Genomic DNA, 26,766 nt, shown 5'->3' with positions numbered 1-26,766 from the left:
CCCCCGCCCCTTCCTTTTCCTCCTCCCATCAACTTCTCTCCCGGACTCTCCCCGCGCCCAAGGCTTTCTCAGGGTGCGCCTGCGCGGAAGGCTCCCTCCTTTTTTTTCCCCTCTCCCCCCACCAATTCCCCCTAGTCTTCCTTTCCCCCTCCTGTCTCCCCTCCCTGTTTCCCTGCGAGATCTAGGTTGGGAATCGCGACTCGGGATTCTGCTTCTCTCTTTCCTCTGCATCCACCCCCAAACCCTTCCTCCCTCCCTCCCTCCTCTCTACTCCCGCCCTCCCTCCTCCGGCCCCGTGGAGGATGAAGCCGCGGCGGCAGCGGCAGCAGCGGCAGCGGCAGCGGCGGCGGCTGCGGTGGGGGTGGCCGGAACTGGGGCGGTGAAGAGGCGACCGTGGTGGTAGTGGTGGCGGCGGCAGCAGCGGCGGCGGCAGTGGCTCTAGCCCAGTTCCCCTTCTTCCCGTACTCGTTAGTTAGTTACAGAGCCGGGAAGTTTTCTTTTGGGGGTGTGTGCCTTTTGTGTGTGTATGTGTATGTGAGTGAGCGCGCGCGTGTGGAAGGTCTGCCTGTGGGGGCGTGTGCGCGCCTCGGCTGGGGGCCGGGGTCGCGGTCTGTTTTTTTTTTTTTTTTTTTTCCCCTCCTCTCTTTCCGTAGCGGGTCTGTGCCGCTCCGGGGTGCCCGGGCTGCAGCCCCAGGGGCTCCTCCGGCCGGAGGGCGGGCGGGCTCCGTCCTTTTGTTGTTGTTTCCTTCGCTGCCTGAGGAGCTGAGGGGGGGCCCGCCGGGGAGGGGCGGCCAGGAGCCGGGGCCCTGTGGCCCCCGGGGCTCCCGGACGGGCAGGGCCAGGCAGGGCAGGGCCGAGCGGGCTCCAACATGATGGCGGCCGAGGCGGCCGGGAGCGAGGAGGGCGGTCCGGCGACCTCTGGGGCGGGAGGCGGCACGGTCTCGGCCGCTGACTCCGGCCCCTGCCCAGGTCTGTGTCGGGTGAGGACCCCGGCGACACTGCCTTGCCCCTCCGCCTCCTGTCCGGTGGCCGGGGTCGGAGGCCCCGCTTTGTGCTCGACTATGGGAGCTGGGCCTGGGGTTGGTGGCGCTCCTGCAGTCCCCGTTGGCCCCTCGGGGGACGCCGCCCCCTCTAAGGGAACCCCGGCGCCCCCCGACACTCTTGGCCCGGGGGGCTTCCCGCCTCTGCCGCCACCGCCGCCACAGCCGCAGCAGCAGCAGCCGCCTGCCCCCCTGGGTGGGGGCCCCGGGACTGTGGATGAAGGCGACTCCTTGGACGGACCTGAGTACGAGGAGGAGGAGGTGGCCATCCCTCTCAACGCGCCCCCGACCAACCAGTGAGTTCGGAGCCGGGTGGGAGTGTGTGTGTGTGTGTGTGTGTGTGTGTGAGAGACTCTGTCGTTCTCTGCAGGACACCCCCCTAGAAAGCGCAGCCCCCGACCTGCCCCTAAACTAAGACTATTTGGGGGTCTGTTCGGGACCGTAGATGTTTGGACTCGACGGTTACGATCCCTCTTTTTTGGTGCATTTATAGCTCCTTAAGGAAGGTATAAAGTTTGAAAGGTTGGATGTAGGGCAGAATGCTTGCATGTGAGAACAGGATGTGAGTCTTTCAGCCCCAGGTGGTGAGGGGCATTGAGCTCCAGGTAGCAGCAAACTTGATCCGTGGGGGTTGTTTGAAGGTTTGAAATGGGTTAATCGTCGAATTAGTGTTTGATACTATAGCTTAAAATTTGAACTGGCTATTGAAACCATAACTTAAAAGAATTCAAACCCAAACTTCAGGACTTTCACGAAAACCACGATTCGAACTGAATGCATACTTTATCCAGACGTCAAAAGCTCGAGTGTGAAGGAGGCAGGGGAAGGAGATTTGTAATTTTTCGATAAGAAAATAATTTAGACAAGTAAAGCATAACATTTGTTGTAGGCGATTCAAAATTTTGAATTAGTATACTGGATTTCCCCCCCTCTTCTCTAATACAGTTCTTTAATGACACGCATTCAGTAAGTACTTGTTGAATTGGGAAGAGGAGAAAAGTTTATGCTTCCTTTCAACAACTAGAACATATTGGTAGATTGCAATGTTTAGTAATCACTTGGAAATTAAATTTGTCAATCTCAAGAGAATTTTTATGGATGGTACTGGGATTGAATAAGTTAAGCAATATTAATTTAATTGCTTTGTCAAATCATTATTTCCTCTCCAGTCGAATTCTGAATTTAAGGAGATATAGGATTTGGGGTAGAGAAGAAAACTTAAGGAATGTAGTAGCATAGTAAATATTTTTATAAATCATCTGCGTTGATTTTAATTGAAATCTTGAATCTTCCTAGACTTAATTTTGCCAAAAAGATTTAGTTAAAAATCTGCCGTGAAGTAATTGGAACATGTGACTTAAGATATTTTTATTTTAAGCTACTTTAGAAGCGTTTAAGTGGATTATTCTTAAAATTAATTAGGAAAATATGCTGTAATGCTTAACATACTGAAGGAAGCAGGAATTAAGTCTTATTATAAAGCCATGATAAAAAGTTATATTTCTGATTACTCGGTACAGAGTTTAGTTTTAAGATCTAATTTTACTGTTTTAAGGTAGCAGGTATATGTGTTTCAAATTTGTGTGGTAGGGATAATAACTTGAAATCCTAATCCTATTTTACAGTTGCATACTGATGAAAATTAACAAAGTTTTCAAAGGCTCATTTTTTTTGTTCAGAATACACATAAATTGAAAAGCTAATATTTAAATAATATTGATTCAATGGATGAGAGAATACAGTCTTTTGAGGTTCTTTATCCCCTATAGAGATTTTTCATTCTCTTTGAATGATGTGAAAATAGATTATTTGGGGGCCATTTTTGAAAATGCACAAATCATAATAATTTTTTTCCAGCTATGTTTCAAATTGCAGAGACATTAAGGGGTGTTTTTAAGGTAGGCTAGTAATTCATTTTGTAAAGTAATTATAATTCTCTAAAAATTCACATGATGAATATTTGTTTCAAGAAAATGAGTTCACTTGTGAATATTTTAGTAAGACTTACATTTGGTAAAATTCTTACTCTAAAAATGTCAACTTGTAATAATAGCCAACATTTACATAATAGGATTTTACAAAATGTTTTATGGTTGACAGTAGATGCTGAAATATTTGATGGTTAAGTATTATTTTTGTGTGAGTCTTTCTGTATCTGAAATAAGCTATTTTTTGAAGTGTAGTCTATTGTTAATTTCATAAAAAAGACAAATAAGCTGGAATCTTAGGCTTTTTATACTATTGTTGTCCATACCTCAGAAGTGGCCTGTAGGTAAGACCTTTTTTGAGATAAAATATTTTTGATATTTCAGTAACCATACCTAAATGGAAGGAAATTCAAAACAGCTCTTAACATCAAACATTGTCGTGGACAATAATATTTTGTAGAATTTCCACCAGATATAACTTTTTGTTTGTGCTTAAAATAAAATTATGAATGATAGCTTATAGTTAAAGTCTAGTCTAAGATCATTGCTGGCTGTGTGATCTTGGGGAAGTAATTTTTCATCTTTCCTCATCTGTAAAATAATAATAATAATAATAGCGCCTCCCAGATGTGAGGATCAAAAGAGATCTTTGTAAAGCACTTTGCAAACCATAAGGCATTATGTAAGTGCTAGCTGCTATTATGTATATATTTGTGCTTTCTTAAAGTGTTCAAAAAATTAATCACTTGGTGGACAAACTTGATAAAAAATGTATCAACCAAGCAACAAGTATTATGTACCTATTATGTGCTATTTATTGTGTTAAGCATTGGGGATACAAGTACTACTTATGAAATCTACTTTACATATGCTTATATTCAATGAGGGAGAAGACAAGTATATATGAAAGGAAGGTTTGGAGAAGGGAGTAAACATTTATGTAGGACCTATTATGTGCTAGGCACCATGCCAAGTGCTTTTTACAAATATGTCATTTGATCCTTACAACATATGAGATTGGTGCTATTATTGCCCCCCATTTTGTAGTCGAGGAAAAACTGAGAGGGAGGTTAAGTGATTTGCCCAGGGTCACACAGACTTATAAGTTTCTGAGACCAGATTCAAGTTCTAGCTCCCTCATATAAAATATAAAACTGTGCAGTTTAATGTCAAGTTAATAAACACATAGACACACAAATTGGCTAAATACAAGGTAGTTTAGGAAGGATTGACACTAGTGATTAGAATGCTAACAAAAGAGTTCATGCATAATTTGTCTCTGTTCTTAGCTTTTATTTGACAGAGCCATATTTGAAACTTTTCCAATTTTCTATTAATTGCTAGAACTCCATTCATATGGAAGGACCCTGGTTATTTCTACACTATGATAAGCTATTGGAGGAAGATTTTGGTGCTTAAAGAAATGCGGTTCTATTTATTTGTATACAGCTGCTGCCATTATGATATTTTACTTAGAGCTATGTATTTTTTATGAATTTGGAGAGTGATCCTTATTAAATAACCCCCTTTGATTTGGATTATTCTGTATGCATCGTTTTTGTGTTAGTTTTGTAATAAGAGAATCATAAATTTGGAGCCTGAAGGGACCTTAAAGGCCATTTAAATCAGTCCTCTAATTTTACTACTGGAGAAAACAGTCCTAAAAAGACTGGCACATATATATGGATAGTCAGTAAGGGACAGAGGTGAGATTTGAACCTAGGTTTCTCAGATTCTAAATCTACTACTTTTTCTATTACTCTTTGCTTTTCATTATAAGTGATATTAGGATCATACATTTAATGGTGCAAGAGACCCTTTTGTCTAACACTGGTTTTACACATATAGAAACTAAGGCCCAAGGAGGCAAAAGTTGACTCCTTATTCAGACTGAATCCCCCAATAGACTGAGCTCCCGGAGAGCAGGGACCATCTTTTGCCTTTCTTTGTTTCCCCAGTGCCTGACACACATATAGTAAAAGCACTTAATAAATCCTTGTTGATTTGGCTTTTGACAACTTTCCCAAAGTCATACAAGTAGTAAGTGACAGAACTCAAGATTTATATCTGATTCCTCCAGCTCCAAATTCAGTATTTTTCTCCATTGTAGCTATTTCTTTTTTGTAGTTGCTGCAATCTTTTTCCCATGTCATTTCTTTCCTATTCTTATCAAAAACAACCTATTGTTTTAAGTCATTTCTTCACACTGCTGTTATTAGAGCTTCTTAATTTTTCTCTCTCTTTTGGAAAAGTCCACTTTTCCAATTACCCTGCTTTCTGACTAATTTTCCTGATTTATCATTCTGATAATATTGTTCCTTTATTAAAGAAAAAAAATAGGAAGCAGCTTGGTTGCTCAGTGGATTGAGAGCCAGGTCTAGAGATAGGAGGGTCTAGGTTCAAATTTGGCTGTAGACACTTCCTAGCTGTGTGACCCTGGGCAAGTCACTTAACCTCCATTGCCTAGCCCTTACTGCTCTTCTCCCTTGGAATTGATGCACAGTTTTGATTCTAAGACAGAAAATAAGGGTTTAAAAAATGTCAGTGGCCTTTTTCCTTGTTGTACAGAAAATGTATAAAAGCTTCATCCTGGCAACTGTGGGCCCTCTACAGTTGAGCTACCAATTTAACTTTCCAGGGATAGCTATGTTCCCTAAAGACTATTTGTATCTGCTCCTCCTTCCCTCTCCTCATGGCCCAAATTCTTGAAATATATTCTTCCTTTCATCTTTCCCCTTTCCATTAATGCCTGTTAAAATCACTCTCATCCTTTTAAAGACCAGCTCAAATACCACTGCTTTCATGGAACCTTTCTCTAATCACCTAATTGAAAAATCAGTTCTCAGATTTCTCACAGCACTTTATCTGGACCTCTTGCCTGTATACATTCTCTCTTGTTTAATTACTTATGTATCTACCAGCTTTCTCTCTAATTAGATTTTAAGCTTTTTGAGAGGGGGCTTTGTCTTATGTATTATTCTATCTTTCTCTAGTGTATATTATGGTGTATGGTATTAAATAAAATATTTGATATGAATTGATTTGAATTTCTGCTTAAATAACATAATTATGGTCATCAGTAATAGCTGTGTGGATTTCATGAAGGTTTCCAGGCTTCTATGATTGCCATTAGTTTTGCAAAATAATTTTTCCATATTTTTCAACTTTGCAGTTTTGGAACAAATTTTTAAGAAAATTTTACCAATGACTATTTAAGATGGAAGCAGCAGAACGGTTCCCAATGTTGCCTAGATGAGTGGTGTTCTTAATACTTAAAATGTCAGATTAGATCTTGAGTAGTCACCGTATTAAAAAGTGGGTTGTGTTTGATTTTCTGACTAGTTAGCTCTTTTGTTTAGAGTTAAGTGTTAAAAAAGAAAAGAAAGTTCAAGCTCATGGGTTTCAGCCTCCTATGGGGATGATGACTTCTCTTTGTTATACTGTCAAAGACTTTACCCATTAGCTTGGCTGGCTGTGGGCTTTGATCCAGAAGGACACTCTTTGAATGGATCAGTACAAATCTGTTACAACTACTGGAAAAACAGATTCATAAAAAGGCTCAGCAGACTATCCTCCTTTGCATGTGAAGACTTGAACTTCCTGGACTCTGGGCTCCCCTGGATTTGTTACAATATCCACAGTCAAGAGAGAGATATTTTTAAAGTATAGTCCAGAACCTGCATTCCCCTGTTCAGTAAACTCCAGTGGCAAGCCTCTCTTGGCCTCAGTTTCTTCATTTGTAAAATGGGCATACTAATAGCACCTATTTCACCAGGTTTTTTTGAGCCCTTCACAACTGGCCTTCAATGAACAATAAAAATTTTATACCTGGCTCCTTTGGGGTGAGTATTCTTCACCCACAAAAAAAAAAACCCAAAAAAACTAGTACCCAGGACTTTTTAAAGTGGACTTCATCTGGAATTCACTCCTTCCTTTGAGTCCTTCCTGTATCCCACAGAACAAGAACAGGTAGCTGAAGAGGGAGGGATTAGAGGTTGAGGCAGTTCTATGTGAACTACCATAGTTCCATAGAAGAGCAAGAGCATAGTAAGTACTATTGACAAGACTTGAGTTTATTTGGCCAGCGTAGATCTTCATAAAATTTTGACCAATTATACTGATTTTGTTTCACCATAACCATGAGAAATGCTTTAATGATTTTTATTGTTAGTCATTTTAGTCGTGTCCAACTCTTTTGGATTTTTTTTTTTCTGGTCAAAGATTCTGGAGTGGTTTGCCATTTCCATCCCCAGCTCATTTTACAGATGAGGAAACTAAAAAAAAAAAGAAAAAAGAAAACAGGATTAAATGACTTGCCCAGGGTTATGTAGTAAGACTAAATTTGAACTCAGAAAGAAGTCTTCCTTACTCCAAGTCCAGTACTCAATCCCCTGCACCATCCAGCTGCCCCTAATTTTACATGAAGACTATTTCTAATTTTGGGACTGCATTTTCTGATTGTTAAATTTCCTCATTTTGTTTAGTACAGTTCCTGGACTCAATATAACTCATGTTATTGGTTGATGCATAGGCCTAAAACTTCCAAGTGATATAGGAAATTATAAAAGAGATACAATAAAATCTCTTACCTATAAATATCTTGAAATCAGGAATTAGTGAATAGAGCTTCAGATTTGGAGTTAGGAAGATCTGAATTCATATCCGACCTGAGACAATAACCAGCCCTTAACCTACTAAAGTTTTTGTGAGGATACAATGAGACTATATTTATAAAGCACTTTGCAAAATCTCATAGCAATGCATAAATGCCTAGCTGTTATTGTTAATAATAGTGATATATGTTGAAATCTCAAGCTTGAGTTCAACTGTGCCTTTTATTTCTTTTCCCCGATATTCTCTCATCTAATTTGCTCCCTCTACTCCTTCCCTCCTTACCTTCTCTCTGCCATTTTTATAAACATCTCTTACTTTCTTGGGAACTCTGAAATGGATAAACTATTGATCCACATTATGAGGTGTGTTGGGGAGGCAGACAAATTAAGGTTGTTATAATTCAGGATTTCAATGAGTTTATGTTTGTCAAATTTTGTATTTAAGAGGATTTCCTTGATCCCTTTTCTTAAGGTTCAGTCCTGTAGCGGTATAGAAAACTAAAGCACTGTTGAGCTTTTCTTGTAGTTTCAGCTTTGTCCTTTATGCATACTCCTTTTTTTTTTTTATTAACTCCACTTATTTGAGCAATCTCTTAATCTTGGCAAAACTTTTTCAGAGTATGGAGAAAGAAGCCGTGTCTAGCATTAGTAGAGTAATATTTTTTAAAGCAACAGACATGCCAGTATGAGAAGTGAGTTTTCAAAAAGAGGGTATGCACAAACCTTTCAATTTCACTTGGAACAGTTAGCAATTTTCCTTACTATTTTATTTTTTCAGTTAGCATATTGATTCAGTTAACTTATTTACATACAATATATGATATGTATTTTAAAATAAAGTAGTGACACATATGAAAGGATGAGCTTTAGGACTTAACAGCTTTTTAGGCAATTAGTAAATTATTCAATGATTCAAAAAGCAGTAAGCACCCACTGTGTGTCATGTACTATACTCTGTAGAGGATAAAATGACAAAAATGTAATCTCTACTCTCAAGGAGCTTTATTTCTATTGGAGGAGACACCATGTGTATAAATAAGAGTGTATATTTGTATAAAAAAAAAATGTAATTTTTGGGGAGAGGACACTAGCCACCCAGAAGAAGAAGAAAGATCTCATGGAGAAGTTTTGAAGAAAACCAGGGAATTTAAGAGAGATGAGGAGAAGATATATATTCTCAGCATGAGGTACAACCTGTTGAAATGTGTACTTGAATTATTTAGAAAAGTAATAGCCCTTTAAACAAACATCCTGTCTTATTCTTCTACAGTAAAGTTCAAACTCCTTTGGGCATAGTATTTAGATCTTTTCTCTATCTGATACTGCCTTACTTTGCATTATCTTAAAATGTTTTATTTATTTGATTATGTAAACTTAAGCCTTTGCATGAACAAATTGATTTGGCTTCTCTAATAACTATTATCTGTTGGGAAAAGGGGAATTTCATGTCTTTGATTATAATCTGATAGTGAAGAAATAAAATCAGATAGTGAAGCTCTCCTTTCCTCCTCTATTTTATTTGTATTGTTTTATTTTTTTTTAATGTCCTTGACATTTCCCATGGGCATCTCATTTTCCAACACATAATTATAGTTAAAACAAACCAACACATTGACCACATCAGATTATTATATGCCTTAATTGCTCCTATATTCCACCATTCTTTGGAAACTCTTCCTAGTTTCTTGTTACCAAGGTAAGTACTTTTGTGAGTGACTATCATGACTAAATATTTTGGTGTGTATGGCACTTTTTCCTCTGATCTCATTGGGGTATGTGTGCAGTAGTGGTATCATTGGATCAAAGAATATGTACAATTTAGTGACTTTGTTAGTATATTTGCAAATATTTTCTAATGTTTGGCCCTATTCAAAACCCTGTCAGTGGTCCTATTTATAGCCTCATCGACATTTATTGTTGTCATTTCTTAATGAGTTGACATTTTTGTTAGTCTTACAAGTATTAAATAAAAACTGAGTTATTTTAACTTACATTTCTCTTACTAGTATTTTGGATCACTTATGAAGTAACTGATTGCATTTTAGGGGGAAAACCTGCTTATTCATTTCTTTTGATGATCTATCTTTTGGAAAATTGCTTTTATCTTTTTTAACCTTCTAACTTTCTGTCTTTTATTCTAGCTATCACTTTTATCAGGGATGCAAATTGCCCCTTCTCTTTCCCAAACTGAATAGAATTATTAGTCAAGTCAAATGAAAGATTTTAAAAATTTATATAATCAAAACTTTGTCATTTCTGATTTCTTTCTCTTATTCCAGAATTCTTTCCCTAGCCATAGTTGGGAAGTTTTCATTATTCTCTAGTTTTTGATATAACCTTTTATTTTTTGGTTATTTTTTATTCTACTTTGTCTTTCCAACTTTTATCTCATATAACTAAAATACCCTTATATGCAACACTATACTTTAGACCAGGGGTTGGCAACATATGGCTCTTGAGGGCCAGATATGGCTCTTTCTGCAGGAACCATAGAGTCAATTTTTTTTTCAGGCGCTGTTACAGGAGTGCGCACTGTGAGCACTGTACGGCTCTCACGAAATTTAAAAAATGTGGTGTTTATGGCTCTCATGGCCAAAAAGGTTGCCGACCCCTGCTGTAGACTAACTGGACTAGTCTTTGCCCCCTAACATCTTCCATTTTACCAACCTTGATCCCTTTGCTTTTCTTGCTGGAGGCAGCTGGGTGACACAAGTGGATATAGCTCTGGGCATGGAGTCCAGGAGACCTGAGTTCAAATGGAATTTCAGACACTCACTAAACTGTGTAACCCCTAAGTAAATCACTTAATCTCTGTCTGAGTTTCCTCAACTATAAAATGGGAATAATAATAATAGCACTTATCTCAGAATTGTGAGGATCAATTTAGCTAAATATCTGGCTCATAGTAAGAGCTATGTAAATATTAGCTGTTGTTGTTATTGTTGTTATTATTATTATTATTATTATTACTTCTCCCTTCTTTAAATTTCAGTTCAAATGCTGCCTTCTCCATAAAGTCTTCTCTGACTTGCTCCCTTTTGATATGATATTTTCCCAATTGGAACTCATTTAGCAGTTTTCTGGAGGAGGACAGAATTTGATAAAGTGGTTTTTTAGAAGCTTGTAAAATTAATTGTTTCTTTGATATTGTTCTCAGTGAAATAAATTATATGTTTTATGTGTTTACTTTTGGTGAGTGTGCAAAACTTAGATAAATTGTCAGTTTGACAAACCTTTCTTACAAATTTGAAAAAAGAAACATACCTTAGGTTTCCCTTGAATGTTTCTAGTTAACACCAAGGCTCCTGAATGAGAGGTATTGTATTTCTATGAGAAGACATATCTAAAATTATGATAAAATCTATGGGAAAATATTTCTGTATACATATTTTTAAGGTAAACTTCATATGTTAACACAATGTATTTTCTGTTTCTTAGATCGCATACTTTATATTTCAGATGCTAACTTTAAAAGTTTTTTTTTTTGAAGATAGTTAAATCAGTTTTTAAGATTGTTCTTTCCATTTACTGCAAGAGGATGATTAGAATATTATGAAAGTAGATTTTTAAAAAATAAATGAGCCTGAATGGATAAGGTGAAATTGTGAAATGTATAATGACTCCCTTTTGAAAAGTTATGAACTTTTCTGGCATTATAGACTTAGATCACTGTGTAGAATTCAGTTCATTAAATAAATGTTTTATTATTTACTCTATGATTAGCTATAGAGTTAGATGTCTAGTAATGGAAGTGAGACTGGACTTGAGCACTGAATGTGAGTTTGGACTCTGCCTCCCAGGTACTTAAAGAATATTTGAAAGATCTGTTTAGGAAGCTTAATCTGTAGATGGTATCTAGAAAGGGTTGATATGGAAATACTAGGGGACTAGTTGTGCTATTTTAAGTGTTAAGTCTAATAAATATAACAAGAGTCTGGATTAGAGTGGTGTTAATGGGTATTCAAAGGAGGAAACATATATTACCACCCTGGTACAAGGGTAGCATTGGACTGCACTGTCATCCATTATTCTTCTCAGGTGACCAGCCTCTTTGTTCTCTCAAATGAATCCTTGATTATATCTTTTATTTCTCCTTTTTCTTCAGTTTCTTATTGGTTATATGTGTCATCCTCCAAGTTGTCTTCTTCATTGCTATCTGTATAATACTCATTTTTAATTCTATGAACTATTGTATGCTGTGTTGCTAATATATAGGAATATGAGTAGAATGTGTATATTAAAAATGTGCTTTTGCTTTCATAGAAAGCTTGGTGTTTTTAAAAGGCCTTTGATATTTCCTGAAGACAATCTTTTTAGCTCTGCCTGCTCTGACTTCCATTTTGGGCTCAGCTTCTCCATCTGTATTATCTATCTCAGAGATACATACTGATGATGATATATTCTTATTAGAGGTATATGCCACTGTGATTGATAGAAGAAATTTAGTGAAATGTTCGAATTGAGGGATTCCCTGTGGATAATGAAGTTTTCTAGATGCTTCTTTTTATGAGTGATTCTATGATGATTAAGCTCCAGAAGATTCCAGGACCTTGTTTATCCTGAATACCTATTATTCAGATTATAACATGCATATGGATGGAGAGTCTTGTAGTGCTTGTCTTATAATTTCAGTATTATTAGATAGTCATTTAATCTTTTCACCACAGAGTAGGATAATTTTAGGAGATAGTTATTTTTTTGGCATTAGAATGGATTATTATTAGAATATTTGAATTAGAATTAGATGGTGGTTGGATTCTTTCAAAATGTTTTAAAATTGCAGTAGGACAACATTATTGTTCCTGAAGTCAGTACTTCTGACCCTTTAGGTAACATTTGTTAGTTTTTCTCATCTGTATCACATCATTCCATATATCTGACCTCCTTACTAATCTTCTATCCAAGATTTTTCCAGTTTATTTGGCCTTTTTAGTCCTTGAACTGGTAATAACTAGTTACCAGCCCCAGCAACCTGATAACCTATTAACACTATCACACTAAGTGTTTTTTCTGTACCAATAATTAATAACTAACATTTAAATAATGCTGTGAGACTACATGATATAATGGATAAAAAGCCTATCTTTGAATTGGAAATAGTAAGGCTTGAGATTTCAGTCTGATACTCATCTGTCTTAAGACCATAAATTGCTGAATACCGGTTGCTTTGCACTGATAAGAAGGAGAGTTTCCTCTTTGAGGAGTTTATTGTTGGTATCATATGACTGGATCCTCCCCCACCCCTCACCCCAAAACAGCCCACCTGATACTATTACTTTACTTTACACCAAAGACTTTGTTATATAATTGAATAAGTTTTCTTTATTAGTGCTCTGATTAAAAGACCTAAACTCCTTCTCTGATTTAATGGTTGTTTTTCCATTTGTACATACGAATATAAATCTAAACTTAAGAGCCCTGCTCTGTCAAAATGAATAGTCTGAGAAAATGTTTTAGGGAGTATGATTTAAGATATTCCAACTCGTTGACAAAATTTGGAAATATATATTCTTAGGTACCTTTTCCACTTAACTGAGTCATTATTGAAGTCTTCCTTTCTTTTTAGTTGTTCCTTTAAATATTTTACTTAGGCCCTAATTGATAGTATTATAGCATAGATCTAGACTTAGATACTTTAGACACTCTAAAATACAGTGCTGTTATTTTATAGAAGAGGTTTTAATTTGCTTAAGGTCATATGTGTAGTAATTATTAGAGAAAGACTTTAAAACTCAGATCTTCAGACTAACACTGGACCAGATTTGAGGCAAATCTGAATTTTATCTCTTGATTAAAAAACCATTCTGGTTACATCATGAGAAAATATCTTTTATCCTTTAGGAGAAAATGCAAACTCCTGTTTGGCATTTAAACCTCTTAGATGCCTTTCTCCATTCCTTCCAGGGTGATTATATAAAATTCTCTATAGAATATATATATATGTATATGTANNNTTGTTATTATTATTATTATTATTATTATTACTTCTCCCTTCTTTAAATTTCAGTTCAAATGCTGCCTTCTCCATAAAGTCTTCTCTGACTTGCTCCCTTTTGATATGATATTTTCCCAATTGGAACTCATTTAGCAGTTTTCTGGAGGAGGACAGAATTTGATAAAGTGGTTTTTTAGAAGCTTGTAAAATTAATTGTTTCTTTGATATTGTTCTCAGTGAAATAAATTATATGTTTTATGTGTTTACTTTTGGTGAGTGTGCAAAACTTAGATAAATTGTCAGTTTGACAAACCTTTCTTACAAATTTGAAAAAAGAAACATACCTTAGGTTTCCCTTGAATGTTTCTAGTTAACACCAAGGCTCCTGAATGAGAGGTATTGTATTTCTATGAGAAGACATATCTAAAATTATGATAAAATCTATGGGAAAATATTTCTGTATACATATTTTTAAGGTAAACTTCATATGTTAACACAATGTATTTTCTGTTTCTTAGATCGCATACTTTATATTTCAGATGCTAACTTTAAAAGTTTTTTTTTTTGAAGATAGTTAAATCAGTTTTTAAGATTGTTCTTTCCATTTACTGCAAGAGGATGATTAGAATATTATGAAAGTAGATTTTTAAAAAATAAATGAGCCTGAATGGATAAGGTGAAATTGTGAAATGTATAATGACTCCCTTTTGAAAAGTTATGAACTTTTCTGGCATTATAGACTTAGATCACTGTGTAGAATTCAGTTCATTAAATAAATGTTTTATTATTTACTCTATGATTAGCTATAGAGTTAGATGTCTAGTAATGGAAGTGAGACTGGACTTGAGCACTGAATGTGAGTTTGGACTCTGCCTCCCAGGTACTTAAAGAATATTTGAAAGATCTGTTTAGGAAGCTTAATCTGTAGATGGTATCTAGAAAGGGTTGATATGGAAATACTAGGGGACTAGTTGTGCTATTTTAAGTGTTAAGTCTAATAAATATAACAAGAGTCTGGATTAGAGTGGTGTTAATGGGTATTCAAAGGAGGAAACATATATTACCACCCTGGTACAAGGGTAGCATTGGACTGCACTGTCATCCATTATTCTTCTCAGGTGACCAGCCTCTTTGTTCTCTCAAATGAATCCTTGATTATATCTTTTATTTCTCCTTTTTCTTCAGTTTCTTATTGGTTATATGTGTCATCCTCCAAGTTGTCTTCTTCATTGCTATCTGTATAATACTCATTTTTAATTCTATGAACTATTGTATGCTGTGTTGCTAATATATAGGAATATGAGTAGAATGTGTATATTAAAAATGTGCTTTTGCTTTCATAGAAAGCTTGGTGTTTTTAAAAGGCCTTTGATATTTCCTGAAGACAATCTTTTTAGCTCTGCCTGCTCTGACTTCCATTTTGGGCTCAGCTTCTCCATCTGTATTATCTATCTCAGAGATACATACTGATGATGATATATTCTTATTAGAGGTATATGCCACTGTGATTGATAGAAGAAATTTAGTGAAATGTTCGAATTGAGGGATTCCCTGTGGATAATGAAGTTTTCTAGATGCTTCTTTTTATGAGTGATTCTATGATGATTAAGCTCCAGAAGATTCCAGGACCTTGTTTATCCTGAATACCTATTATTCAGATTATAACATGCATATGGATGGAGAGTCTTGTAGTGCTTGTCTTATAATTTCAGTATTATTAGATAGTCATTTAATCTTTTCACCACAGAGTAGGATAATTTTAGGAGATAGTTATTTTTTTGGCATTAGAATGGATTATTATTAGAATATTTGAATTAGAATTAGATGGTGGTTGGATTCTTTCAAAATGTTTTAAAATTGCAGTAGGACAACATTATTGTTCCTGAAGTCAGTACTTCTGACCCTTTAGGTAACATTTGTTAGTTTTTCTCATCTGTATCACATCATTCCATATATCTGACCTCCTTACTAATCTTCTATCCAAGATTTTTCCAGTTTATTTGGCCTTTTTAGTCCTTGAACTGGTAATAACTAGTTACCAGCCCCAGCAACCTGATAACCTATTAACACTATCACACTAAGTGTTTTTTCTGTACCAATAATTAATAACTAACATTTAAATAATGCTGTGAGACTACATGATATAATGGATAAAAAGCCTATCTTTGAATTGGAAATAGTAAGGCTTGAGATTTCAGTCTGATACTCATCTGTCTTAAGACCATAAATTGCTGAATACCGGTTGCTTTGCACTGATAAGAAGGAGAGTTTCCTCTTTGAGGAGTTTATTGTTGGTATCATATGACTGGATCCTCCCCCACCCCTCACCCCAAAACAGCCCACCTGATACTATTACTTTACTTTACACCAAAGACTTTGTTATATAATTGAATAAGTTTTCTTTATTAGTGCTCTGATTAAAAGACCTAAACTCCTTCTCTGATTTAATGGTTGTTTTTCCATTTGTACATACGAATATAAATCTAAACTTAAGAGCCCTGCTCTGTCAAAATGAATAGTCTGAGAAAATGTTTTAGGGAGTATGATTTAAGATATTCCAACTCGTTGACAAAATTTGGAAATATATATTCTTAGGTACCTTTTCCACTTAACTGAGTCATTATTGAAGTCTTCCTTTCTTTTTAGTTGTTCCTTTAAATATTTTACTTAGGCCCTAATTGATAGTATTATAGCATAGATCTAGACTTAGATACTTTAGACACTCTAAAATACAGTGCTGTTATTTTATAGAAGAGGTTTTAATTTGCTTAAGGTCATATGTGTAGTAATTATTAGAGAAAGACTTTAAAACTCAGATCTTCAGACTAACACTGGACCAGATTTGAGGCAAATCTGAATTTTATCTCTTGATTAAAAAACCATTCTGGTTACATCATGAGAAAATATCTTTTATCCTTTAGGAGAAAATGCAAACTCCTGTTTGGCATTTAAACCTCTTAGATGCCTTTCTCCATTCCTTCCAGGGTGATTATATAAAATTCTCTATAGAATATATATATATATGTATATGTATATATATACTTATATATACATATATATATTCATTCTGTGCTGCAGCCAAACTGGCCCACTTGCTATTCCTAATGTTCAAAAAACCTATTCCCTGTCTCTTATGAGTTTCTTGGGATTTCTATCCATTTTTTGAATGCTTTCTCCCTCTTCACTTCCACCTTATAGAACCTTAGCACAAAGCTTATTTTTTTCTAGGGACCTTGTCTGATTCTCCTAATTATTAGTGCTTCCCCCATCATTGTATTTTATATATATTCTATATTTATCTGAACATGTAGCAATCCCACCAAGTAGAATAGAATGTAAGCTCTTTAAAATCAGGGATTGTCTCACTATTGTGGTTTTATTTCTTGAGCTTAACATTGTACCTGGTACTTAATAGGCATTGAGAAATTATTGATCGATTAGTTTTTATTTTGCAACTATTATTATCATCTTATTAAAAACATTTAAAGGGGCAGCTGGGTAGCTCAGTGGATTGAGAGTCAGGCCTAGAGATGGGAAGTCCTAGGTTCAAATATGACCTCAACCACTTCCGAGCTGTGTGACCCTGGGCAAATCACTTGACCCCCATTGTCCTACCCTTACCACTGTTCTGCCTTGGAGCCAATACACAGTATTGACTCCGAGATGGAAGGTAAGGTCTAAATAAATAGATAGATAGATAGATAAATAAAAGTATTTAAAATAAATTCCTGATGAAATTTTGAAGAATCTCTTATTACCACATGTTTAATGAAGCTTGGGGCCAAGGACAACCTGCCCCCCCCCATTATTAAACATTTAGCAACATGGAAATTTTGAGTAAACATAGTTAATATAATATTCTCTTAGGTAAACTACATGGTTATTCCACTTTTTTTGTGTCTCCTTTTCTTGGAATTGCAAAAATGTACCTATTTATTTTTAGTGTTAGGACATTGTGGCTCTACCAGTGTTTACAAGTAGTATGAGTGCTGGTTCCAGAGCCAGAAAAACCTGGATTTGTTTTAAGTTATACCAGCTGTCTGACCATAGGGAATTCACTCCATTTTGCTGAGTCTTTGTTTCCTTATCCGTAAAATGGGGGTAATGATCACAATAGTATCTATCTTGTAGGGCTGTTTTGAGACTCAAATAAGATGATTTTTAGATAGTATAGTTTTTAGCAATCAGGTTATTTTCTAATAATAGCACCATTTTCCTGGTAATATATTATTCTTTTTTTTTTAAACAAAAGTAGAGAGTAATTGACTCCATAACTGATTGGTGTTTGCTTAGAATGCTCTTTCCTCTCAAGACATGTAAGGCAGTGTTATTGATCTCAAAATGTGTTCATTCTTTAACTGCACTTATCCATTGATTCCAGAGATTATTCATAATGCCCTTGTATTTAAAGTATAAAGATATATTTTCCTGATTTCAGGAAGGCATCTTTTATTAGGAGCTGAATAAGGTAGGAACTTGGGCTGTGAATGGGCATTAGTAATAGTTTTAAGCAGGGAATTAATATTATATTAGTTGCATTTCTCAAGTTGCTACTTGTGAGAAACTGAATTTTTATATTGTGGGGGGCTTTTTTGATGTCATCAGGTTCCCCTCTCTTTCTCCAAATAGAAACTGGATGATGGGAGGAAAAGTCACCATTCATTCAACAGATAATTATTTCAAGTGTAAAAGGCTATAGCTTGATGTCAGTGATAGGAAGAAGAGTAAAACTCAATCACTACCTTTTGCACAAGTCTTAGTAATAGTAATAGCAATTAGTAATAGTAAGAGGATAAAGCATGTATAGGACAAGCAAAAACATGAAGGTGAGAAAGCACAGGCGGGTTCAGGGCAGAAGGTAAAAGTCCTTTTTGATTGGGGTATATAGGATGCAAAAGAAAGAAGGAAGAGATCAGGTTGAAATTGTAGAAGACCTTGAATGTCAGGATAAAGTCAGAGTCTGGACTTGACATAATGTTAGCTGTAATCATTATTGCTACTTTACATTATCTCATTTGAACCTGATAACAACCCCATGAGGTTGATATGACAGGATTAATATTTCCATTTTAAAGATGAGGAATATTCAGCCAAGTGAAGTGGTCAAAGCACTGCCCACTGTCAGGCCAGATAATGCTTTGAAATGTGAAGGCCAGTGCTCAGTTCCCTGTATTAAACTGCTTCGAAGGAGACATTGAAGATAGTTTAGTAAAGGAATGATGTATTTAGAGTGATGTTTTAGAAAAATTCATCTGGAGATATTTATTTAGGGTTTTAAAAGGAAGGTATATACGATTAGTCCAGGGTCTGAGGTAGTTAGGATCTTAAAACAGGAATTCTGAAGACTTTATTAGAAATTAAATTAATAGGATATGATAATCAATTTTGAGGTTGAAGGTGAAAGAAGAAAAGAATAGAGAAAACTTAGGGTTTTGAACCTCAACCATTGATGCTTGAAAAAAGCATTTATGTTGGAAGGAAGGTGACAGAAATAGGAAAGTTAGGAAGGAGGAACGGGGTTTTTTGTTGTTGTTGGGGTGGGGTATGAAATCTAGTTTTTAGAAATTCAAGTAGGGTGTTAGTCAATTAAAAATGTATGTGTGGGGGTTGGACAATTTTGGTTTCAAATATGATTCATGGTAGTTGAATCACATTCAGCCATGTGAGTATGATTTAATTATAAGAAAAGAAATGAGCATTTTAAATGAGATTAGTTAACAAAATATCAGGGAATGATATGATATTGACAAAAAGAAATAGAGCTTGGAGTTTTATTAAAAGGTTTATTAGGAATAATAAGAAAACTTGAACAAGGTATTATTGTCAAGAAGTGGTCATTGTGTCAATTGTCATTCAAAAATTGTTTTTACATTATTGTGCTGTAATCTTTGTATAAATTCTTCTATTTCTACTTACAATCTGCATTGATTCATTTAAGTCTTCCTAGGTTTCTCTGATTCCATCCTTTTGATCAATTCTTATAATGTTAATACTATATTCATATATCATAATTTGTTCAGCCATTCTTCAATTCATGGTCACCTCTTTAATTTCTACTTCTTTGTTAGGACAAAATGGGCTGCTATTAATATTTTTGTACACATGGGTACTTTGGCCCATTTTTTTTCTCTTTGAGGTATATTCTCTACAGACATTTCTACAAATTATGGAAATCGTTAATGACTTTTGGAGCATAGTTGTAAATTGCTTTCCAGAATGGTTGAATTAGTTCACCATAACAATATATTAGTGGGCCTCCCTTCCCTAAGCTCTTCTGTAAGAGTTTAAATTTATTAGGTTTTATGCTAAGTATGAGAATTCTAAAGTAATATTGTGGTCGCTGATTTAAAAACATTATAGCTTAAGTCAAAATGACGTTTAGCAGCTTTATTTTACAAAGAGGTAGAAAGAGTGAAAGTGGAAAAATGTAGATAAAGAGGCAGATTCTAATAAACCTACCAGCACTTCTCCTGAGAAGCCAGGTTCAGCCCTGGCAGGGCTTCCCCAAGACTATCTTCACATGGATTTCCCAGTAATCCTCAGCCAGAAGTCCCAGTGGTGTCTTCAGCCAGGATTCCACCAACACAGCCTCCTCCAAAGCCTAGGCAGGAATCTCAGTCACTCAGTGAACAGAATCCAGGGAAAAGGTCTCCTTCAAGCCAGGAAAGGAAAGGAATCTCCGGAACTAATCTCTCCAAATGCCAGGAAGGGAAGAATCTTCAAAACCAGTCTTTCCAGAAATCAGAAAAGGAATGCCTCTATTTCCTCTTTTAGCCTCCTTTTACCCATAATAATAATAATTCTCAGAACCTAGCTTAATGCCTTTCTTAGATGCTTATTGAACTACATCATTTGGTGATCAGAATAATTGGTAAATAAGTTAAAATTTGATTGGAGAAGGAGAATTCATTGGAATCAATTAGTAAGCAGTAGACTTAAATTATGAAGGAGAGATTTGACCAGGAGTTGATCTAAGATTGTAACTTGGAGATCTTTCAAAGAAAAACATTTTAAGGCAATGGTAATATGACTTGATTTCAAAGGCATGAATGATACAAAGAAAAAATTGTATTGACTTTTCATCTACTTCAATAATTGAGTTCCTGTCACTCCTCTTTCTTCATGGAAACCAATGAAAGTCTTTCAATTTGCTTAGCATTGCCCAAAGTGGGGGAGGGGGGAAGGTTGTGACCTTTGGAGCTATCACTTACTTGTGAATTCTCATACTTAATGGTAAGTAGGGGTTTTAAGAACTTTTAAGTTCTTGATTTGTTTAGTAAATTAATTTTAATCCCATCTTCACGCTTCTAATTGTCTTTTTCTTTCTCTCTCTCTTTTTAGTATTTTTGCTAATATTACAGATATGACTTTTTCTTTTTATTTCTTTATTTAGGACAGAAATGAAAATGGATTGGATATATAGCATGAGTGAGAGTTGAGATTGTGAGCCTTACTTAGAAAGATGACAATGTTCTTGGGGAAAAAGATAATGAGCTTAATTTGACATGCTGAGTTTGAAATGTCCATCTTCCCACCAAGCCCCTTTCCCTGAGATTATAAGCAAATATTTTTCCATGTTAGTTATTTTGTAGAAGAGATCTCAAATGTATGTAGTCAGACATAGACATGTAAAAGGTACTCTACCCACAATAAATGTGTTATCTATAAACACATATATATCTATAGAGGTGTGGGGGGGTGGGGGAAGACAATACTGCCCCAGAGGACAGAATCAGTTAGGAACAATGAATGGAGGTTGCAAAGAAGCACATTTAGAAGACCTCAGAAAAACAAGTTATTTCATAATGAGTGGACCTTTCAACAAATGGAAATGAACTGCCTCCAAGACATAGTAGAGGTTCACTCTCATTGAAAATCTTCAGTGATAGACTAGAAGGTGACTATTTGTTTAGTTTGTTTAGGGTATGAATTCATTTTTAGGTATAGTTGGATTTGATGACTGTTGAGGTCTGTGTCTTCCTACTAAAATATACATACATAGATACAAAATTATGTAATCATTATTGTATCCTGAGAGCAAAATGTGTAATTATCCATCTAACTAGTAAAGGAAGTGCTCACATTGATGAATGAACAATTACATGAAACACACTTTATGACAGAGTTATAAAATGAAACCTGACAACCAGGCCAAGGAAAAATATATTCAGTATTCTTCAACCCAGGTACATAGCATTCTTTCTCCTCTCTTCACTTTGTTTTCTATCTTCTTTCTTTCCCCTCTCCCAAGTTTATTTGTATAGTTTGTGTCATTTTGGAAAGAATTGTTTGGGTTCAAGGAGCTGGATTTTAATTTTGGCTATGGGATTTGCCTACTGTCCTTGGGTAATTTCATTTAAACCCAGCAGTCCTCAGTTTTTTCATAAGTGAAAAGGAAATTGGACTAGGTAATATTTAGATTTCTTCTTTTGTTAACTTTTGGGATGTAGAATTATAAACTATTTTCCAAATTTAGAAAAATAATGAAAATATTTTCTAATGTCTGATGTATAATACATTTCAAGTAGGTTAATATAACCTTTTGTAATAATATTCTTGATATTTTACCTTCTATTTTTATATTTGGAAATAGACTTTGAGTGTATGTTACAAACTTTCAGTAGTAGACTTAGAGAAGAAAGCAATAATATTATGATGTTATTAAATGTTAGCAGTTTTTAGTTATTTTTCCTTTTCACATGATTAAAAACTTGGTTCTCAAATGCAAATTGTTTACTCAAATGCAAATTAAATATCAGATATTATAGAAATATCTTTAAAATTGCAAGTGAGAACTCTTAAAGGATCTCATACTAATATCATATTGAGTATAATTATTTTAGGTCATTAGCAAATAATTATTGTGACCTTTAGTCATATTGAATGAATTGTTACAGTAGCTGACATTTATATAGCATGTTATGGTTTGCAAAATACTTCAGCTATTCTATTTAGTTCTGTCTGAACTTAACAACAACTGAATTTGATAGTAGTACAAATATTATCTTTGTTTTATAGATAAAGAAATTGGGGTAAATCACTTTACCTTCTTGAGCCCAATGTCACATAGCTAGTAAATAGAAAAGCAGGGACTTTTGAACCAAGGTCCTAGGAAATATTATATCATTAAAAGTACACTTGATTTGGATTCAGAAAACCTAGCTTTGAATCCTGTCTCTCCTTTTTATTTCCCATGTGATTGTGGACAAGCCATTTTATACCCCCTCGCCCCCCAAGTATTATAAGGAAAGAGGTTTTGACAAAATGATTTCTAAAGACTTTTTCAGGTCTAAAATTTTTTATCTTATGATTATATAGATATGCTTGTAAAACTTAGAGGCTAGAGGTTTTCCTTTTTTGTTTTAAATTTCTAAAATTTTTGTGTTTTATCTTGATACTCCTTTTAAAAAAAGTTTAAAAAATTTATTTTCAGTTACATGTAGAAACAATTTTTGACAATTGTTTTCTGACATTTTGTGATTCATTTTCTCCTTCCCTTCCTCCCCTTCTACGTAAAATAATAAATAGTCTGATATAGGACATGTCAGTGCTTTCATGGAACACATTTCTATATTGCTCATGTTGTGACAGAAGTCACATATTACACATACAATGAAATACTTACGAAGGAAATAAAGTGCAAGATGGCATGCTTTGATCTACAATCAGACTCCAACAGTTCCTTCTTTGGTTGTGGATAGCATTCTTTATCATGGAGCTCTTGTGGATATTTTGGGAACCTGCTTTGCTGATAATAGTTTGGCCCTTCATAGTTTTTCATTGCATATAATATTTCTGTTACATTGTTCTCCTAGTTCTGCTCTCTTCACTTTGCATCTTCATTTAAGTCTTTCTGGGTTTTTTTTTTTAAACTCATCTTGTTCATCATTTCTTATGGCACAATAGTATTCCATTCCAAACATATACTATAGCTTGTTCAGCCATTGCCTAAGTGATGAACAACCCCATAGTTTACAATTCTTTGCCACTTCAAAAAGAGGTGATAATTTGTGTGCGTGTGTGCGTGCGCACAAGTGGGTCCTTTTACCTTTTCTTTAATCTATTTGGAATACAGTAGTAGTATTGCTAGTCAAAGGGTATGCATAGTTTTATGTTTTTTTGGTAGTGATTCCATATTGCTCTCCTAAACAGCTGGATCAGTTCCCAGTTCTACCAACAGTATATTAATGTCCTAGTTTTTGAACATCACCTCCAACATTTATCATTTTCCTCTTTTTGTTGTTTTAGTCAATCTAATAGGTTTTAGAGAGGTATTATCTCAGTTGTAATTCACATTTCTCTTACCAATAGTGATTTAGAACATTTTTTCATGTGACTAAAGACAGTTTTAATTTCTTCATCTGAGAATTGCCTTTTCATATCTTTTGACCATTTTCAATTGGGGAATGCTTTGTATTCTTGTAAATTTGACTCTGCTCTCTATTTTGTTAGACATTTGCTATAAAATTTCCCCCCAAAATTTGATGTTTTCCTTTTGATCGTGGTTGTATTGGTTTTATTTGTTCAAATTCTTTTTGATTTAATGTGACCAAAATTATTCATTTCATTTTTTTGTAATGTTCTCTGCCTTATTTAGTCATAAATTCTTCTCTTATAATTTATGTCTTACATAAACTTATCTGTGTTCCTCTAGTTGCCTTTATTTCTAGATCAAGTATTCATTTTTACTTTATTCTGGTGTGAGATGTTGGTTTATGTTTTTGCCATACTGTTTGCCATTTTTCTAAGCAGTTTTTGTCAAATAGTGAATTCTTCCCCCAAAAGCTTTGGATTTTTGTGTTTAAATTGTTATGGACATTAACTACTGTGTGTTAATTACCTAACGCGCCTATTGATCCAGCCAGTACCAGATTGTTTTGATGATTCCTGCTTTATAGTATAGTTTGAAATTTAGTATGGCTAAGCCTTCTTATTTTTTTTCATTGTTTCCATAGATAATCTTGGCCCTTTGTTTTTCTAGATGAATTTTTTTTCTAGCTCTATAAAATAATGAATGGTTTTATTGGCATGGCACTGAAAAAGTTAATTAAGTAGTATTGTCATTTTTATTATATTGAGTTGGCCTCTGTCCATGAACAATTAATGTTTTTGTGAAGAATGCTTTATAGTTGTGTTTGTATAGCTGCTGGGTTTATACATCCAGCTACTTTAAATTGTTAAGATAATTTTGAATGGGATTTCCTCTTCTATCTCTTGCTACTGGACTTTGTTGGTGGTAAATAGATATTTATGCTCATGATTTACATGGTTTTATTTTGTATCTTGCAACTTTGTTAAAGTTGTTAATTAATTCTGTTTGATTTTTGGTTGATTCTCTAGGTCAGTGATGGCAAACCTTTTAGAGACCATGTGCTGACCCTGTGTGCTATGCCCTTCTCCCCCCATACCCCACAAAGAAGTGGGAGAAAGCATAATCATTGGGCTGCTGGGTAGAGGGGCAGGTCAAGTGAGGAATGCCCTCAGCAAGTGTAGAGAAGGAGAGGGGAATGCTCTGAATGTTCTGCTCCCCTCCTGTGAGCTGTCCACCTTACCCCCTGTGGGTTCCCATTGGGCTATGGGGCAGAGGAGTGGGTGATGTGAAAAAATGTCATCAGGCTCGATGGAGAGGGGGAGGGGTACAGCTCTGCCCAAGTCCCTCTGCCTTTCTAGTAATGAACTCTGGCAGGGGGTGGCCTGTGTGCCCGCAGAATGCCTCTGTGTGCCATCTTGGGCACATTTGCCATAGGTTCACTACCATAGCTCATGGTATACCATCCTATCATTTGCAAAGCATGATAACTGTGTTTCCTCATTGTCTATCCTAATTCCTTCAATTTCTTTTTTTTTTTTTTGCTCTTATTGCTATAGCTAGCATTTTTTTTAATTTTAAAGGATTTTTACTAATCGATTTATAACGTGTTTCCATGGTTACATGATTCATAATTTTTCCCACTTCTTCCTTCCCCCCCTTCCAGAGCTGACAAGCAATTCCACTTGATTATACATGTATCATTGTTCAGAACCCATTTCCATATTATTCATATCTGCAATAGAGTTATCTTTTAAAGCCCAAACTCCAATCATATCCCCATTGAAATACATGAGCGATCATATGTTTTTCTTCTGCATTTCTACTCCCACAGTTTTTTCTCTGGATGTGGATAGGATTCCTTCTCATAAGGTCCTCGATATTGTCCTGGATCATTGCATTGCTATATAGCTAGCATTTCTAATACAATATTAAGTATTAATGGTGATAATGGACATCTTTGCTTTACCACGATCTTATTGGGAACTGTTTTAGTTTATCCTCATCACATATAATGTTTGCTAATGGTTTTAGATAGATACCATTTATCACTTTAAGGAAAGCCCCATTTCAGTGTTTTCTAACATTTTTATTAAGAATGGGTGTTGTCTTTTGTCAAAAGCTTTTTCAGCATCTATTGAAATAACCATATTATTTCTGTTACTTTATTGATACAGTCAGTTATGCCAATAGTTTTCCTAACATTGAACCATCCTTGCATTCCTGGTATAAAATCCACCTAGTGGTCATGGTATATGATTAACAAATATTCTTTGAATCCAGCTATCCAAACTAGCTTTAAATCAATCTGTGTTATTAATCCACATTTCTCCTCCTTCATAAGGATAGTATTCTTTAAAAGCTTTTCTAGTAAGGAATTGTCAGGAAGATTTTTTTATTTGTTTTATTTAGAGGTCTGCATCTATTGATTTCTTTAAGTGTAGGAAGCTCTACTGAACAAAACTTCTACCAACATAGATGGGCCTCCACTCAGCAAGTTATGTTTTTTTTTTTTAACATTTATTAATATTCATTTTTGACACGGTTACATGATTCATGCTCCTACTTTCCCCTTCACCCCCCTAAATCCCCCCACCCATGGCCGATGCACATTTCCACTGGTTTTGTCATGTGTCCTTGATCAAGACCTATTTCCAAATTGTTGGTGGTTGCATTGGTGTGATAGTTTCGAGTCTACATCCCCAATCATGTCCACCCTGACCCATGCATTCAAGCAGTTGTTTTTCTTATATGTTTCCTCTCCTGCAGTCCTTCCTCTGAATGTGGGTAGCGTTCTTAACATAAATCCCTCAGAATTGTCCTGGGTCATTGAATTGCTACTGGTACAACAGTCCATTGCATTCGATTTTACCATATTATATCAGTCTCTGTGTACAATGTTCTTCTGGCTCTGCTCCTTTCACTCTGCATCAGTTCCTGG

General features: G+C 35.5%; 1 protein-coding gene across 2 annotated transcripts in view; it reads left to right on the top strand.

The window, feature by feature from the left end:
* RASA1 (RAS p21 protein activator 1) overlaps positions 1–26,766 on the top strand; it is a 114,974-nt gene that overhangs the window by 4,183 nt on the left and 84,025 nt on the right. The window contains exons 2-3 of one of the 2 annotated variants that reach the window (XM_044662901.1): positions 852–939; positions 1,021–1,336. In XM_044662901.1, the coding sequence (XP_044518836.1) occupies positions 852–939; positions 1,021–1,336 (404 nt within the window). Of the gene's footprint in view, positions 1–766; positions 1,337–26,766 lie in introns of those variants that run through there. The other variant, XM_044662909.1, reaches the window with a different exon arrangement.

The sequence above is a fragment of the Gracilinanus agilis genome, chromosome 1 (assembly GCF_016433145.1).
Source record: "Gracilinanus agilis isolate LMUSP501 chromosome 1, AgileGrace, whole genome shotgun sequence".
Classification (NCBI taxonomy): Eukaryota; Metazoa; Chordata; class Mammalia; order Didelphimorphia; family Didelphidae; genus Gracilinanus; species Gracilinanus agilis.
The sequence above is the reverse complement of the archived record's forward strand: the minus strand, read 5'-3'. Positions and strand labels throughout refer to the sequence as shown.